Source organism: Dasypus novemcinctus, chromosome 25, assembly GCF_030445035.2.
Source record: "Dasypus novemcinctus isolate mDasNov1 chromosome 25, mDasNov1.1.hap2, whole genome shotgun sequence".
In the NCBI taxonomy this organism is placed as follows: Eukaryota; Metazoa; Chordata; class Mammalia; order Cingulata; family Dasypodidae; genus Dasypus; species Dasypus novemcinctus.
In genome coordinates, this window is record NC_080697.1 from 59,714,968 (window position 1) to 59,731,544 (window position 16,577).

Below are 16,577 nucleotides of genomic sequence, written 5' to 3' on the forward strand. Positions count from 1 at the left end.
TTAGGGCCTTGTGTTTGTAAGCTGCTAGCCCAAATAAATGCCCTTCATAAAAGTCAACAGAGTTCTGGTACTTTGCATCAGCACCCCTTTGGCTTACTAATACAGAAACATACTCATTTCTTTATTTGTTCTACACTTGCCAGTGAACACTTTACTCTAAGAGGGAGCTTTCCCTTTCCCTCATTATTTACATCAGTGCATCATATTACTGAGTGAATAGCATGTATAGTACATATATAGTACAAATATTTCAGATATCTCTGAAATATTTAGGAAGAAGACTCATGTTGTCTGCAGCTTACTCAGATGTTTCAGAAAAATAACAATATTAATAATAGACACATAGAAAATTAAAGCATAAATGGAAAATTGATTGCTTAGTCTACCTAGACTGGAAGTTCATAGTATTATTTTGCAATTTTTTAGCTGTTGCATATTTTTCAAAATATAAAGTAAAGAACATAGTTTTAATTAAGACACCGTCAAAAGCTTCACAAATACTTGAAAAAAAATTAAAGCCACCCTACAGATTTAATTTACAAGCATTTGAATATATGCAAATGTTTTTATTACCAGTCTATAGAAATTTAACAGTAGGATCTGTGCAACAATCTCTGAGGCAGAGGGAGAACACCATACACAAATATCATACACTAAGATAACAGTACCATGTTCAACAAGACAGTTACTTTATTTGATAAGACCAAGCGTGACAGAGCAGCCAACTGTAAGTGAATGATTCCAGTTTTAGGACATAAGTGAACTTATCAAGTACTGAACATTACAAAGAATATTAAAATGTTACACAGACATACAAAAGTTCAGAATTTTCCCCTAAAACTATATATATAGACAGGTTCGCAATATAAAAACCTGTATATTACCGCACTCTGAGGTTTCAGCAAGCATACATTATAGACACATTTGTCATACAGTGCAATTTTATTGTGTAAGACATGAATAATAGTGCACTTTAATCCAAGAGCCACATTCAAATATATCAAGAGTACAATCCATATACCCGGCTATTGAAGAAATACACATTTTTTTAAAACTAAGTTGTGCAATTACAATATTTTTAGTATAGATGGAATGGGATTCAGAGTGTATTTGTGTAACATAATCCACTTCTCCAAATATATGTGCATTTTAAAAGTGAAGCAAATGTCTTCTCCAGACAGACACAAGGCAGTGTTGCCCAACTCAATTTTATTACAAATCACAAATGCAGTTAATTCTTAAAAGACTCACAGATGTTTAAATAGATGGCTCTAAAACCCAGTCAACTGTCGTCAGGAACTATTTTTTAGGACAATGTAGTGTCTACAGTGAGTCCCATTTTCTTCTACTACATTAAGTGCAAACTATAGTTCTGCAGTGTAGTTCAAGAGACCGCACTTTAGGTTTTTAAAAGGGAATCAGGTTAAGTCAGACTCTTAAAAATCCAGTCCTAGAGTGCCAGAGGATCTCTTCTGAGCTACTGGTTTAAAGGAAAAAGATGATGTGGACACTGGATAATAAAGTATATGTGAAAGTAGAAGAAATAGTTTTATTAAAGACAACAAAAATTAGAAAACTGAAAATATAAAAAACTAGCATTTCGTATCATCTCAGAATAAATATTAATGGAAAAATCCATTTTTAATATTTTCTGTTAAGATGGCTAGTTATATAAAAATACTATCTGGTGATAAATTAGTATACCAGCTCTGGAGGAGGGGAAAAAGAATAAGAAATAACTAAACTATGTTGTCTTGAGGTACAGCATAAACCTGCATCATATACACTGAATGACTTCATTCTCTGGTAAATTTCAAAGCTCCCAAAACACGGAATCTCCTATTCTAAATATTGCCCATGTTTTGTCCAGGAAATGCCTTCCTAATAAAGAGTGCTCACAATACCCTCATGTAGTTCTCATTCATTAAATCTGGAAGGGCAGACTCATTGGGCAAATACCAAAACTTTTGCCTCAGGTTAAGGTCTGATAATAAGTTAACCTGATGACCAATTTAAGATTGAAAACTAAAATAGCTATTTCTGAAACCAGATGACTAAAATATTTGTCTTTAAGCATGTTTAAAAATGCAAAATACTCCTATTCTTCACTTCAAGAGACTAACCTACTGATCAACTAAATCTCCATGATACAGATTTTTAAAATTTAACATAAACCAAACATACTGAGCAAATCAAAGATTAACATCCCAGTGAATTTTATCCTTTGAAATGAAAAGCTATGAAATCCCAGCTCTGTAAATCAGGCTTCAGAGTTCAAAGTTCTAAAATCCCCCGTGTAGGATCCTAAATGAACGCCGACTGTCTCCCAAAGTTTTCCCCCAAATTGTTTTAAAATCTTGCTTCAAAGACTTAATTTATTTTAGAAATAAGTTTATAGTTGTTTAAATTTGCTACTAAGAGTTTTCAATTTCTGCTTTTCTTCTTCCCATTTAATAATATCAAAATGACAAATTTTGACTATACTAATAATTTCTGAAAAGTCTTGCCACAAAAAAAGTTTTGGCTTTTTTAATGCAGCCAACCAACTAGGTTCTTCCGATTAAAATATATATATATATTAATTAAAATGGCAACCAAAGACTCAAAGTCAGCAAAAGCTTCTTTCTACTGGCAAAGAGAAATACACTTGGGTAAGCTTCAGGAATTTGGGACATGAAAGGCAAGGAAGCAGAAAGGCGCAGTTTCCTGACTTGAATGGGGTGGCAGAGGAAGGAATGTAAGATCAGAACTGGAACAAGAACTTGGCCTTCAATTTAACTCTAAGGTTCCGGGCATCCCAAAACGCTAAGCTGCCTCCCAGGTAAATGAACACAGAGGATGTCCAAGACGATGCCTCACAAGCAAGGACTTGTGAGTGTATCCCAGGTGATTATTGGCTCCTATTTGCTTTCTCACCAATTCTGCCACCATGCTCTTCAAGTAACGTTCTTAAAGCTACATTTGTAAGACAATTCTCCAAAGTTCGTGTATCTTTTCCTCTTCCAAGGGAGAGGTAACTTAATAGTATTACTAAAAGCCCTTTTCCAAATTATACTGATGAAGCTCCTATTTTTGCCAGGGCTCCTGAGTTTGGGAAAGCCCTAATATTTGCATTATTAGTGACCCTTTTGAAATTAATCTGATATGAACATTGATTTCTACTACCTCTAAACAGATCTGAGGTTTGAACAATACTTAACCATAAATTAACACTAAAATGCACACTCACCAAGATGACTTAAGAGCTCTGTCTGAATGAGAAAGAAAAAAAAATTGAAGTATGACACCCTGTTGTACTCTAGCTCACACATAAGATGTTCATCACAAGACAGGAACAAATTGATGGCATACAATTAACAAAAACTCCCTCTAAAGTTTCTATCCACAGAAGCCCTATGTCCAATCAAAACATTAGGCAGAAGCCATTTCTAAGGAATCACTTTTTTAAAATCTCTACATGGTTTTCCTTATGATTGCATTAACTGAGAAGAAAGACTCCTTCCTCCTATCTAGAAAAAATAGGAGAATACAAAAAGGTCAGCTGTGTAAACAGATGCAGCAAGCAATTTTGAAGGGGCATAAAAAAGCTAGAGTGTTTCCTCTTTCTAATAACTAACACAGACATTTCAGTCAACAGAGCTACCTAAAACGAGAGAGAGAAAGAGAGAACCACTTAAGTTCCTTGCCTTAGCCTTTTAATGAGGATTTTAAATGCCCCAAAGTTCATAACTATAGCCAAGAAAATAAGTCAAGAAAAACACTGAGCTTGGAGAAAAAAGGCAGGCAAATTGATCAAAAGAGAGTTTTGAGTATGGATTACTGTCCAGTTTTTTGTTATAAGTTTGAGGAGGCAGAAAAGGAGGAAACCTGGGTAACTGGAGATGGAAGTTATGTGCCAATTTCAAAAGCTTCTGAATGTGACCATATTTTACTAAAGTTGATATTTTAAAATTATATTTTTAGCTCAATACACAGTTCTAAATAGAGGTTCAGTTTTGGGCATGTTTTTCACTGAAATGGTTATATACCAATGGTGTGGAAATGGTATTTAATCTTCAATTATCCTTGTAAAGGAAAACAGTATTTGCTAAAACGAGCAGTGCCACAAAACAGAAACCCAGATGGAAAGCACTGAATCACAGACTTTCAGAGTTGCAGGTGCAAACACACTAGCATGGCATGAACACAGCCGTTACAGTTTCTCCAACACTGAACCATTTCACATCTGTTTCTGAAGTTTACAACACAGAGCTGTGCCACGTCAACTTTCCCCTTCCCTAGATTTTATTTGCCTAACACATAATAGACAAAACAGCAGAGCTGAGATAAATTTACAAAAGGCTCAAGCCAACATGAATGTTTTAACCTTAGTATGAGTAAACTCAGAATACTTAAAAATAAAACCAAACACAACAAACACACACAAATAAACACATAAACCAGTGCAGTAAGAACTTGAGACACGGGCAGTGCATCTCTGGTTTAAGGACACCATATTATGGAGCTTAACTATAACAAATCCACATCTATTCTAAACGATGGTTTGATTTTACATCCAGCATTTGGTACACATTTAATATGTATGGTTAAAAACCTGAAAAACCAATCCAATGGTAACAATACTGTATCAGTAATAAATTTCTACTTAATTCTATATTGCACATACTTTTAGTGTCTACTGTTAAAATAAACTTTTAATTCTTAATGTAAATATCAGTAAACTGTACCTGTTGCCCTTGCAAAAATGATTTGCCTAGAATATGCATTCAGATTTTCCTTTCTTGACAAATTAGAATGAGAATGAATTCAACTTTGTTAGTCCAAAACTATTTTAAAGAGAATGGCTATTTTATGAGGCAAAGATAATATTGGAAATGGCATATTAAACACAAAATTCCTCTATCAGTTATTTCAGTTTTGAAAAATAATTACACCAAGTGTTTAATAGTCTGATCTTTTTTTATAAACCAATAAATATTTCCTAAAGAGATTAATCATATATTTGACTTTTTCGGGGGAGCACTCTTTGGAAAAGTGTACATAAACAGAAAAGCTTATGATAAAATGGAGTATAACACGCGTGGTATTAAATAGCTCACCTACTTCACATAAAATGAAATGATTAGCACCTCCTACTTTCTCCCCAAAGTGAAAAGGCCAACCAGACCACGAGACGCACGAGTGACTACAGCACGTTTCATTACTACAGTGTCGAGAAACCTGTTGTGTCGGAGGGGTCCTCCGTCTTACGCCTTAAGGTCAAGGCTACTGAGTAAAAGTGAACCGAAGGGCAGGAGGAGAGAGGTGAACAGAGATCCAGCAAAGCTTAAGGAGGGTGTAGGGGAGATCTTTTAGGGACTCTCCTGTACCCCATCTCCTGTTTCCAGTTCTGCCAACTGCCTTCTAAGGATATTTACTTTTGCTTGTAACTCCTTGTTATATTCAATGATGTTAACCATCTCTTCATAAGCTTCATCCAAATACTTGGAGGATCTGTTCCAACGTAGGAAAATACCTGTTGAATCAGGAAAAGAATACAGAAGGGAGAAGGATACGTACATTGGGTTACCATTATACTTGTAGATAATATATAATTCCATACTATTATATATCTTCTTTCCTTCCTCTCTCCCTCCCTCTTTCTCACTTCCTTGTTTTCATAACTCACATCTAAAATATGCAGGAATCCTGAAGGCCTGAAAGAGTGCAATTAAATATAGTATTCAGGAAGTACCTATTTCTGAGTACATGCTCACTACAATTCTTTAAAAAAGTCACAAAATTATCAAATAGGCCAAAATGTTATTTTGTGTTATATTGAGAAAAAGCTAGCTGATAAATGACTCATAAATTTTCCAGTTTACATTACAAATCACTTTTTTACAATTAATAGAATTTTATCTAGACCTGTAAGACCCCCTACATCTGTGAAATCACTTTCCCTGGAAAAAGTGACAATTACAGCAAAAGCAGAACCACATAAATTATTTAAAAGCCTAAATTTAAATGTGCACTCTCTTCTTTTGTTGTTGAGAGGCAGTCTTCCAGTTCTATAGGCAATTGATTCTTTCCCCAAATAATAACAATTATCCTTTTATTATGCACCAAAGGAGACATTTTTTCCTTTACAAAGACCTATGTTCACTATATCATCCCAAAATAATGACTTAAAGATATTCAAGTAAAAATATAACTTTCCATGCTGTAACATGCCAGTAGCTGGCAAGTTCATAAAGGCTTTATGATTCATTAAAACACTCTCTAGAGACCAAACTCTCATGAGCTCTAATGAGTCCTTCAGTGTATGCCTTAATTCAACTCTTTATCAAAGGGTAAACAGAAACATATCTTATGGATTGATTAGCCTATTGACTTTTCTATTATATGAGACTATTTTTAAAATCTTGTTTTTCAATACAGTAATTACTTAATATTAATGGTTAACTATGATGTAAATGTAAACTGCAGAGCAAGATTTTAAGGCCAAAGAGTAGCCTCATTATATAAAATATCTATCTTAAGAAGATTTTATCTAATATAGAATTTCTTCCAGCTCTAAGCTAAGGAGTCACTAAACATTTACGAAAACACTGTTCTTAATGGAGTGATAAGAATTTATCCATAATATTAAAAAAATGAATAAAGAAAAAAATTTTTTAAAAATAAAGATTAGAAAGAGAATAAATAATATTTTTAGAAAAACTAAAATAAAGTAAAATAAAGTGTGGTATTAAAAACAAAAAATTAAAAAATTAAAAAATTTAAAAAAAGAATTTATCCATATAACAACAAAGGTTTCCTTGAACCACTTAATCCCAAAACTCCCAATGAAGTTTGATAAAAACTAGTTGAATTATCCTCCAGGGCATCCAATTCATAAATCTGGCTTTTCTCCCAAGTGGCTATGGTTTCTCATTTCAGTTATTAAATGACAGTAGTTTTTGGGTAAATTGTCTCAGAAGTCTTAAAGAAGAGATAGAGCTATAACCTCTCACATGAGAGGTCATCTGTCTTGTACCTGTGACGTCTACAACAATCAAGAAGGTAACCTAAGAGAAGTTTTGAGCAGCCAAGATTACTTCATAAAATCAAATCACCAAAGCTCATACTCAGAGAACCTTAAGAATATCTAAGCTCATGTTTCCATAATTCATTCTAACTAGAGCTTCAAAAGATAAGATTAGAAGCATAAACTGAAGTGGAAGGAAGCAGCTAATGGTAGATATACTAAGAGGAACAATATATGGCAGTTGACATCAAAGAAAGACACAAAAACAGACTCAGTCCCAGACTGAAGCAAGCTGAGGCTCTTTTACATGGCATGGCAAATAGTTCTACAGTCCAGTAAGCCCTTGAGGGTATAAAATATTAGTACAACACCTGAAATTTATAATTTAGTTCAATTCACTAAACATCTACTTGTGGGTATGCTTTAAATGTTGCCTAATACAAAGATGAATAAAAGTCATGTTACTATTTTCAAAATGATTAAAAAGACATTACATGGTATTTTATAGTAGTCTTTAATGAAGAGCTCATATATTTTAGATAGGTTTTAATAAAAGTGGCTATTTTTTTTTAAAAAGCAAGCTTTGGTATTTAAGAGAGAAGCTTCAGTAGTCTCAAGAATTAATGTATGTAAAAGACCTTCTTTAGAATAGGTTTGGGAAGTAGGCGGGGCTGACTGCTGGAGCGCTCCACTTGAACCCTGAGGCGCTCTGCTTCGGTCCTTGGCCGAGGGTGTTTTCTGCAGATGGCAGAACCTGACTAGCATGACTAGCTAATGTAGCCCTTCTAAAGGAAACAGATGAAAACCATCTCTGACGTGTTTACACTGGACTCCTGCCCCAATAACCATCAACTCTTTCCTGCAAAAATAGTTTCTTATCTATGGAAAATATCCAACATGAGCAGTAGTATCCATTAAATAACCCCGCTAAATTCTCAAACGGGGACTGAAAAAAAAAGCGTGACGATATAACTGCCATGAAATAGCTATTCCCACTACTGAGGAAACAGTAACCATCACACCCAGGGGAGACTGCTCAGAGTGTGAAGAGGATTCACGGTTTACCTTCCCACAGCTGCAGACTCTGTGGAGCAACCGAAGGCCAGATGACCAGATTGTTGGCTTCGAAGAGAGGGTTAGTGAGTTTACTCAGCTCACTGGGTCGATTGACCCAGGACCACAGAGACAGTGTTTTCTGCTGCAGCTTCAATTTACACCTGATCAGGACAGAAAATGGTCATTAAAGCAGTTAATTTATAACCACCACCATTAAATGTTCCTTTTAACAGGACAATTTCTTCTCTCTTTTTGTTAGAAGACTTTCATTTGAGAAACAAAGTGTTGTAAAGTAAAAATATTTTTTCAGAAAACGCAATCAGCATTAAAACTCTGACAACAAGGAAGACTGTTACACAGGCTCCAAAACAGGCAGGGAGGATAGAGCCACGATGTGGCCACGGCAGGCTGAGGACTACCCTAAACCCAGGGATGTTACTACACACAGGAGTCTGCCACTGTTTTCTGGGTGGTGATTTATTCAAGTAGCTAAACAAACAAACAACTTTTCAACTTTTCTCTTTGTTTCTGAGAAGCCAAGAATATAGTCACAAAATTATATATATTATATTAAAAATGGAGGATAAGAAAACTTTAAAACTTAAAACTTTTAGAGACTTAGCTTTGAGAAAAAAAAGTTTTGTATACATAAAAAGGATAAAGATTAAAAACAAATACATATCTTTGATGTAAATAAAGATATAGTATAGTCTACATTCATATACACTGAATCATCTTCATAATGACCCCAAAACTCTAACGCTCTTTATTTTTTTATGTTTTAGGAGGCATAGGGGATTGAACCCAGGACCTTGTACATGGAAAGTAGGTGCTCAGCCACTTGAGCTACATCCATTCCACAATGAGAGTTGTTTTCATCTGTTTGTTTTCAGGAGGTACCAGGGAATGAACCTGGGACCTCGTACCTGGGAAGCAGGCACTCAGCCACTTGAGCTACTCCTGCTCCCCTCTAAAGCTCTTTAACATGGAATAAACTGTTAGGGGAGGAAAGTGAACCAGCACATTTTAGAAAAATAATTTTTAACAAGGATTGAAAGATAGTTTGTGGAAATCTCTAAATTAACCAAAAAGATAATACACTCAATTTTCACAGGAATCTGTTTAACTGAAGTTTTATTTTAAAACTGGTTTTGTCTCTAAACAGCCTGATAAGCTGAATGGAGGCTGGTAGTAAGCATTCCTTTTATACAAGCAATTAAAGAACCCATATAATCCCAGAACCTACGTAGTACTGGGATTTAATTTCCCACATGAAGTCTTTAGGAACCAGGGGTGGCAAGGTCAACAATCCTGGGCTGCGCACACCCAGCCCTCGCCTCCCAAGCCAGTCGCTCTCAACCCACACTCCTGGGAGCCTCGCCCAGAGGGAGTCAGCAAATGGACGAAAGAGCTGTGGTCCCTCAACTGAAAACTAGTTCTGGGGGTGTTAACAGGTATAAAACCAGAAAATGAATTCCCTAGTCCAGTTATTTTTAAATGCTGAGTTATTTTTAAATGCTGAGTTAAAGTTACACGCATCGCTCTACCAAAGGACACATCTAAGCCTCCAATGATGGTGTGCATTACGACTCTAAGAGAAGCTGTACAGTACCAAAGACCCTGACTATGGAAGTCACAGCCCACTCCATGCCTGAGTACAGCCCAGGAAACGGGAACAGAATATTAGATTCCCAGCGTATTTAAAGAGTTGCCTTTGTGGTGATTACTTGGACATAGCCTTTCATCTCCTTAAAATAGTTCTCAAAATGTTCTTAAGGAGACTTTAAAATTTTGTTTCTCACAAAAACTATGCAGAGAAGAATGAGTAGTTCCTAAGAAGTTTCACATACTCTTGAGTAATCTACAGATAAACTTCTTCTACCTATATTTTAGACTCTTCAACTTTGAGGTCACATTTTATAGAGGTAGATTATAGAATGATATTCATTAAGTTAGGGTCCTGATAACCACTATCATAGATGAATTAATTTTGTACTAATTCTTTCATATTTCCATGAATGAGTATAATCATTACTAGAGGCAATGTAAAATACCAAAAATAAATTTCAGTAACTGAGAAAAATGTGGTACAACGGTCAAAGATTCATTTAAAACTCAACCATGAAAATAAACAGCTAGGGGAAAATCCCACTACCACCCCACTTAAATGTTTTTACAATTGACCAATTTTATAACACTAATAAGAGACATTTCAGCTTGATAATGCCAAAAAAGTTAATCCTGTCCCAAATCTTTACTATTAAAGAAAAAACTTTGTGCGAATGCCCTTGAGGGTACAAAATAAATAGGATGAATTATAAATGCATCCATCAAATTACCTTTCTAGTAAAACTGATCAGATAGTGCATGGCTCCGGTGGCTGTAGCCAAAGCACAGGGAGAAAACTATGACGACTGAGAACTTTCTATAGCACTCAAAAATGTCCAAATTTTTTCCTACTTCTAAAGACAAAATCTATAAGAAATTCTAATGTTAAAATTTTTGCCAATTCATGTGAGTAAAAAAACATACTGCTCTACCTGTTTGAATTGTAAAGTGATGAAGATGCATCAATTCACTTGTGAAAAAAACAGTTGTTTGAAGTCTCTTCAGTTAAACGATGCTGGCCACCAGCCACAGGGCAAATCCCGCCTGCACTCAGAGGAAGCCGCTGAGGCTCCCCAAACGAAGAGACATTCTGCCGTGGACCTCCTAGCAGACCTAAGCACAAGGGTGCGGGGATGTGTAAGACCGCCCCTCTGGGCCTCAGGGCAGCTTCTGTGGTGCAGGCCAGAGAGCTCCCGGGCAGGAGGAGGACACCAGGACAGGGCACACTACCACCGCCAGCTGCAGCCCCTAGAGACGCTCAACTTCTCTGGCTCTGACCTTCCCTAATCTGAAATCTGGATGGAAGGTGGAGTTGGATTATATGTTAAGACCTCTTCCAGATATAAGATACCATGACCTTCATAAAGAATATCTAAAATGCCCTCCCAACTTACTCAAAGCCTTCTGGACTAATTTTAGTCTAACCGTGCAACATCAAGGACATGCTTTCATCTAGCATGTGATAGGTTCACAACAAAACACTTACTGTAATTTAATTTACACTTAACTGTCACTTCTACCTCTTATAAGTAACATTAATATAGACCTAAATCCTCATCTTTTTTAGAAAGTGATCAAAGTGACTAAGAGCATGTTGTCACGTGAGCAGTTATACCCACCTTTCACTTTCATTGTTGCCCAGAAATGTTCCAAACTGTGAGGCATAAGCATGCTCAAACAGCATAATGAGGAGATGCTCGTTAAATTCAAAAGAACAAGGGAACTGACGAAGTATCTGCCACACACAGTCCAAGAAGAGAAGAAACACAGGCGATTCCCATTTCTGCTTACTATTACAATAGGCTGACTGTGCGCAGCGCTGCTGGAATGGGTGACCAGCCTAAGAGAAAGATGGAAATGAGATATCATATCTGAGAACTGTCCCATAATGAAATTAAATTATAGCACATTCTGTTAACATTGTTTCACAAAGTTGAAATGAAACTTTTATTAACCGGAACATCACATAATTAGGGTAGCTGCCGTTTACATGAATAATGCCCAGGTTTAAAACGAGTAATTTTCAGCAATTTATGGGGAAAAAAAATTCAAATACTTAATGAGATTGTGCAGTTAAGATACAATCAGGGAAGCAGATGTGGCTCAAGCAACTGGGCTTCTGCCTACCAAATGCGAGGTCCTGGGATCGGTTTCCAGGGCAGCCGAGCTGGGGCAGTGGGCAAGAGCGGCTAGCTGATCCAACAAGATGACGCGATGAAAGAGACACAAAGAGCAGAGACAATAAGAGACACAACAAACCAGGGAGGTGAGGTGGCTCAGGTGACTGAGCACCTCTCTTCGACATGGGAAGGTCCCAGGTTTGGTTCCCATTGCCTCCTAAAGAGAAAACTAGCAAATGGACACAGAGAGCAGACAGCAGCACAAACAACAGGGGGGAGAGGGTGTAAATAATTAAAATAAATCTTAAAAAAAGATACAATCATAGGAACTACAATTGTTCTTGGATTATTAAGTGGAGAAATAACGTACTTTATGAAATAATGAAAAACATAAAATCCAGGCCTGTAAAATTTGGAACAATGTTAAAAAATACATATAAACAGAGGACAACCATATTACCTTCTCTCTACAAATGAATGTAGATTGCTGTAAGCGACATAAACCTCACCACTAAATGGAGGTAAATTAGTATGAGACTGATAGACAAACTCATAAGATCAGTTCTGATATTAAATCTTTAATTACATGTGGAAAAAAATTATTGTCATGCATAGGTCTGAATGAAGACTTTTATTTTAGAAAGAAAGCTGTACTTAGTTTCTCTCTTCTCCCCAAAAGAACTGGAGGAGTCTGCCATCTACTGACCAAGCTAAATTTAAGGAAAATCAGTTGGCTCTCTTGCCGAGAAACTGAGTACCACCACAAATAGATCCTTTGAGGTTTTTCACAGGTCTGCTTGTGTCTGTGGGTCTTTGCACTACTTTATCTGACAAGGATAATCCAATGAAAACTTTCCAGTGGTTAATGTATAAATAAGTAAATTATATTGTTTATTATGCATCATAAGAAAGGAGGGGAAAAGATTTTCACCAAATTGAGAAGGTATATTTAGTTAGGATGGTCTGACTTAAGCAGAGACAAAAGTTAGCTGTCAGGCAGAGTAGACGTGGTATAAATGACAACATTAAAACAATAAATTTAAAACATAAGTTTGAAACACAATAAACTTAAAAAATAAATTTCAGTTGTAACACAAATGTCAGAAATGAATTTTCTCCAGAGATATTTCTGCTTTCAAGATATATCTAGGCATTTATTTTCTGTTACAATTACTTACTAAGTTATATACGGCATATACATGCATAAATTAATCTCGGGCTTGGAGAACATCAGTTTTGTGAGATCGTTATTTCAGTAGTCATCCAGCATTGTGACAGCACTGTGTTGTGTCCTAGTGATAAACAGATGAGTAGGGCATGGCTCCCTGACCTCAAAGATTTCACTTTTTTAGGTCTAATTCAGAAAATGGGACATGCAGAAAGTGGATCAATTTTTTTTTAACCATCTGCAACTTTATTTCAGAGTAGAAATAAGTCATTTTCTAATAATAAATATTCAGATTCAAAAAAAACAGTCCAACAAAATAAAAGCATTAACACTGACAGAGGGGTCGAGGCTGGACAGGCTGGGAGCAGGCGGGACAATCCTGCCAGCACCAGCCCCCCAGCCCTGGGTGGGGCCCCTGCCACACACACATTCTCTTCAATGTACAAAATACAGTTACGCATTTTTAAGTTTGTCTGCTTTTAGGAAGTACTGGGGATTGAACCTGGGACTCTGAGCTTCAAGACTTCATGAAAGCAGTGACATAAACATCACCGGACCGTAAAAGATGAGAAGGCTTTTACCTGGGTGGGGAAAGACGCAGGAGGGGGGCAGCAGGAGTGGAGGAGTGCTGACATACACCTTATCACCCCCAGTCCCCACTGCCCTTGCAGACACACCCCCTCCTGTCCTGCATGTCTTTTCTCCCTAGGGACACCAGGCTCTGGAAAAAAAGACTACACCTCACATTTCTTTGCATTCCCCTGTATGTAACCAAGTGCCTCTAGTAAGGGTGTAAAAGTGAATCAAATGCCAAATGAGCAATAAAGGCAAAGAACGACACAGAAATTGGGAGGTGGTAAATAAACATTTATTTATTGTCCCACAAGAAATTAAATGCAAAATTTAAAAGTTTTAGTCAATCAAAATTTCACCCATTATGCCAGCTACTACAAATCAGAATCCTAACATGAGTTAGTTCCAGCTCCTCTGAGCACCACCAGCTCTCTCACCTGCAGCCACTCCCTTTCTATCAGCGCCTCAAATCCACGGATGGTCCTGCTTCTTGGCTCCAGGATGATCTGGGCCAGCGAGGTAACCTGGAGTGTGGAATCAGTTCCTTCCGTGCCGTGAATCAATACAGAGGCTCCTTCCCTGATGGGAAAATCCAGAGTACAGATGGGACATTCCCAACATGGTCAGGAGCTGTTAATAACAAACATTATCGAGTACACTATTTTCAAGACTTAGGCATTCTGCTCTGTCCAGGAGAGTCTACAGTCTAAGGAAGGCATCCAATACGATTCATGGGGGAAAAAATAAACCAAAATGAGTTCCAAATTTCATATGGCAAGAACCTCTTTAAGTTATAACAAATTTCACAGAACCTTTTAGTTGATTTTTTTTCTCTCTATACAAAACCAAAAAGCAGTCCTTACCATAATAGGCACTTACCTTTTCTACTTTAAGATGATTGAAGCCTGCTCTCATTAAACCTAGAACCATACACTTAAAAATTATTTTCCTGTGTCTCTCTGACCTTGACTCTACCTTTCACCATCAGCTCTCTTTAGGCAGGCCTTCACAAACTGTAACGCATCCGGGAAACAAGTTCTGAACCACATTTTGAGAAACAGGAAAAAGCAAAACATAAAACTCAACCTAGAAAGTAGGTGGCTATGATACCACTCAATCATGATACTTAGAAGGTATCTGGTACTCCTTATTCTAAAGAGGATGAAAGGAAACGCCAAAAACTAAGTAACTACACATTTCTCCCGCTTTTTATTGAAATGACATAGAGGAAAATTTTGGAGAAAAGGAAAACAAGCTCATCACCTTGACTAAATTTCCTGACTGTTTACTACCATCAATTATTTTCCCATATACATATATTTGTTTCTACGTTTCTTTGTTTCTATGTCATCTTTGAAAGTAGTTTATGATTATACAATATAATTTACATTATTCTACAGTTGGATATTTAGGTTATTACCAATTTTTGTTATACTGTAGATGACATATTTAGCCTTCTGTCTTTTGCTGGATTGTTCGGCATTCTTACCTTGAAAGTAACAGACGCCTAGAGGTTCACCTTTGGTCTGGCTAACAACCGCACCCCCCACTCTTAGGGAAAAATCTAATTACTAGGCTGAAGGGTATGAGCAAATATTTTAAAGCTTCTGATACATATTAAATATATTTATCTCTTAATTTTCTATGTGATACTCTGAATTTATTTCAATTACTTTAAAGTCTAATTCTTACATTAAAAGTACTTAAAATAAGGACAGATCTGAATAAAGGCACAAATAATAGGCTAATACATATCACAAAAATAAAACCCAAACATGGCAAAATAAACCAAAACCCTAACCTCTTACAGGCATTTCAAAACCCTCATTTGTATGAGGTGGCCAGCTCAAGCTAAACAAAGGTGGAGGCAATAAATCCTGTTCTATACCTAGGATTGCCTTGTTATGCACCATCTGGTATTTTGTTTGTTTGTTTGCTTGCTCTTAGGAGCTCCAGGAGATTGAAACCGGGACCCTTACGTGGGAAGCAGGTGCTCAGTCACTGAGCTACAGCCACTCCCTACAACCTTGGATGGTTTTTTGCTTGTTGTTTTTAGGTCCGAGAGTCCGGGATTGAACCTGGGACCTTGTATATGGGAAGCTGGCGCTCAACCACTGAGCCACATAGACTTCCCTGAGTTGGTTTATTTGTTTTTGCTTGTTTGTTTGTTGTTGTTTTTTTAAGGAGGTACCAAAAACCAAACCTAGGACCTCCCATGTGGGAAGCAGGCACTCAACTGTTTGAGCCACATCTGCTCCCCTAGAACCTTGGATTTTAATTCTTATATTTTATTAGCTAAATGAACTTTGCCTAAAACAAACAGCGACAGCCTGGAATCTTGACACGAAGAGTTTACCTGTTCCTGGTTGTCTCACTACTTTACCACATGATCTTAAGCAACCCATTCTATTACTCATTTCTAACTATGAAAAATTACATACACATTTTCCTAATTTGGAAGCATCGGTAAAGTCTCAAAGAAGAGTGTCATCCAACTAAGTGGGGGCAACACTTATACCTACCCACTGATTCAGGGGGACCCCTCCTTGCAGAGGGCGCCCTGAGCTTCTGCACAACCTTATCCCCATCCTTCCGTCTCGAGCCTCAAGGCCGAGCGACCTCAGCTGAGTGAACAAACCAAAATCACTTCATGTACTTCACATCACTGCCAAGAGGTTTTCTCTACTTGAGTCCAGATATAACTGCATATTATCAAGTAGTTTGTAATAAAATATCTGAGAAACTGGAAAGGATCCTTTTACTATGTAATGAAATTACATTTTATCTTTCATTGATATTTCAAAAGTAAAGGGACAAGTTTGGCTCTGTGAGAAGAACTAAGAAAACTTTCACTTTTTTCACAGTTTAAGAAATTCGTAGATTCAAAATTCAAGGATTTTATAGAAAAAACAGGTCTTACAGAATTTTAAAAATCTGTGTCATAGAAGATGTGTAGATGTACATGGTTCCCATTTATTCAATATAGCATTAATTATGTATTAAATGTCAGACTCTGCACATCCCTTATCTATAAGTGAATGGT

The 16,577-nt window shown here is 36.7% G+C and overlaps 1 protein-coding gene across 1 annotated transcript in view; it reads right to left on the reverse strand.

Annotated features, from left to right (window-relative positions):
- Positions 1-545: 545 nt before the first annotated feature.
- MTMR9 (myotubularin related protein 9) overlaps positions 546-16,577 on the reverse strand; it is a 63,191-nt gene continuing 47,159 nt past the window's right edge. Inside the window, exons 7-10 of the mRNA XM_004447161.5 lie at positions 13,972-14,113; positions 11,293-11,513; positions 8,075-8,226; positions 546-5,515 (exon numbers count right to left, since the gene is read on the reverse strand). Of these exons, the coding sequence (XP_004447218.1) occupies positions 5,352-5,515; positions 8,075-8,226; positions 11,293-11,513; positions 13,972-14,113 (679 nt within the window). The 3' untranslated portion in view covers positions 546-5,351. The remainder of the gene's footprint in view (positions 5,516-8,074; positions 8,227-11,292; positions 11,514-13,971; positions 14,114-16,577) is intronic.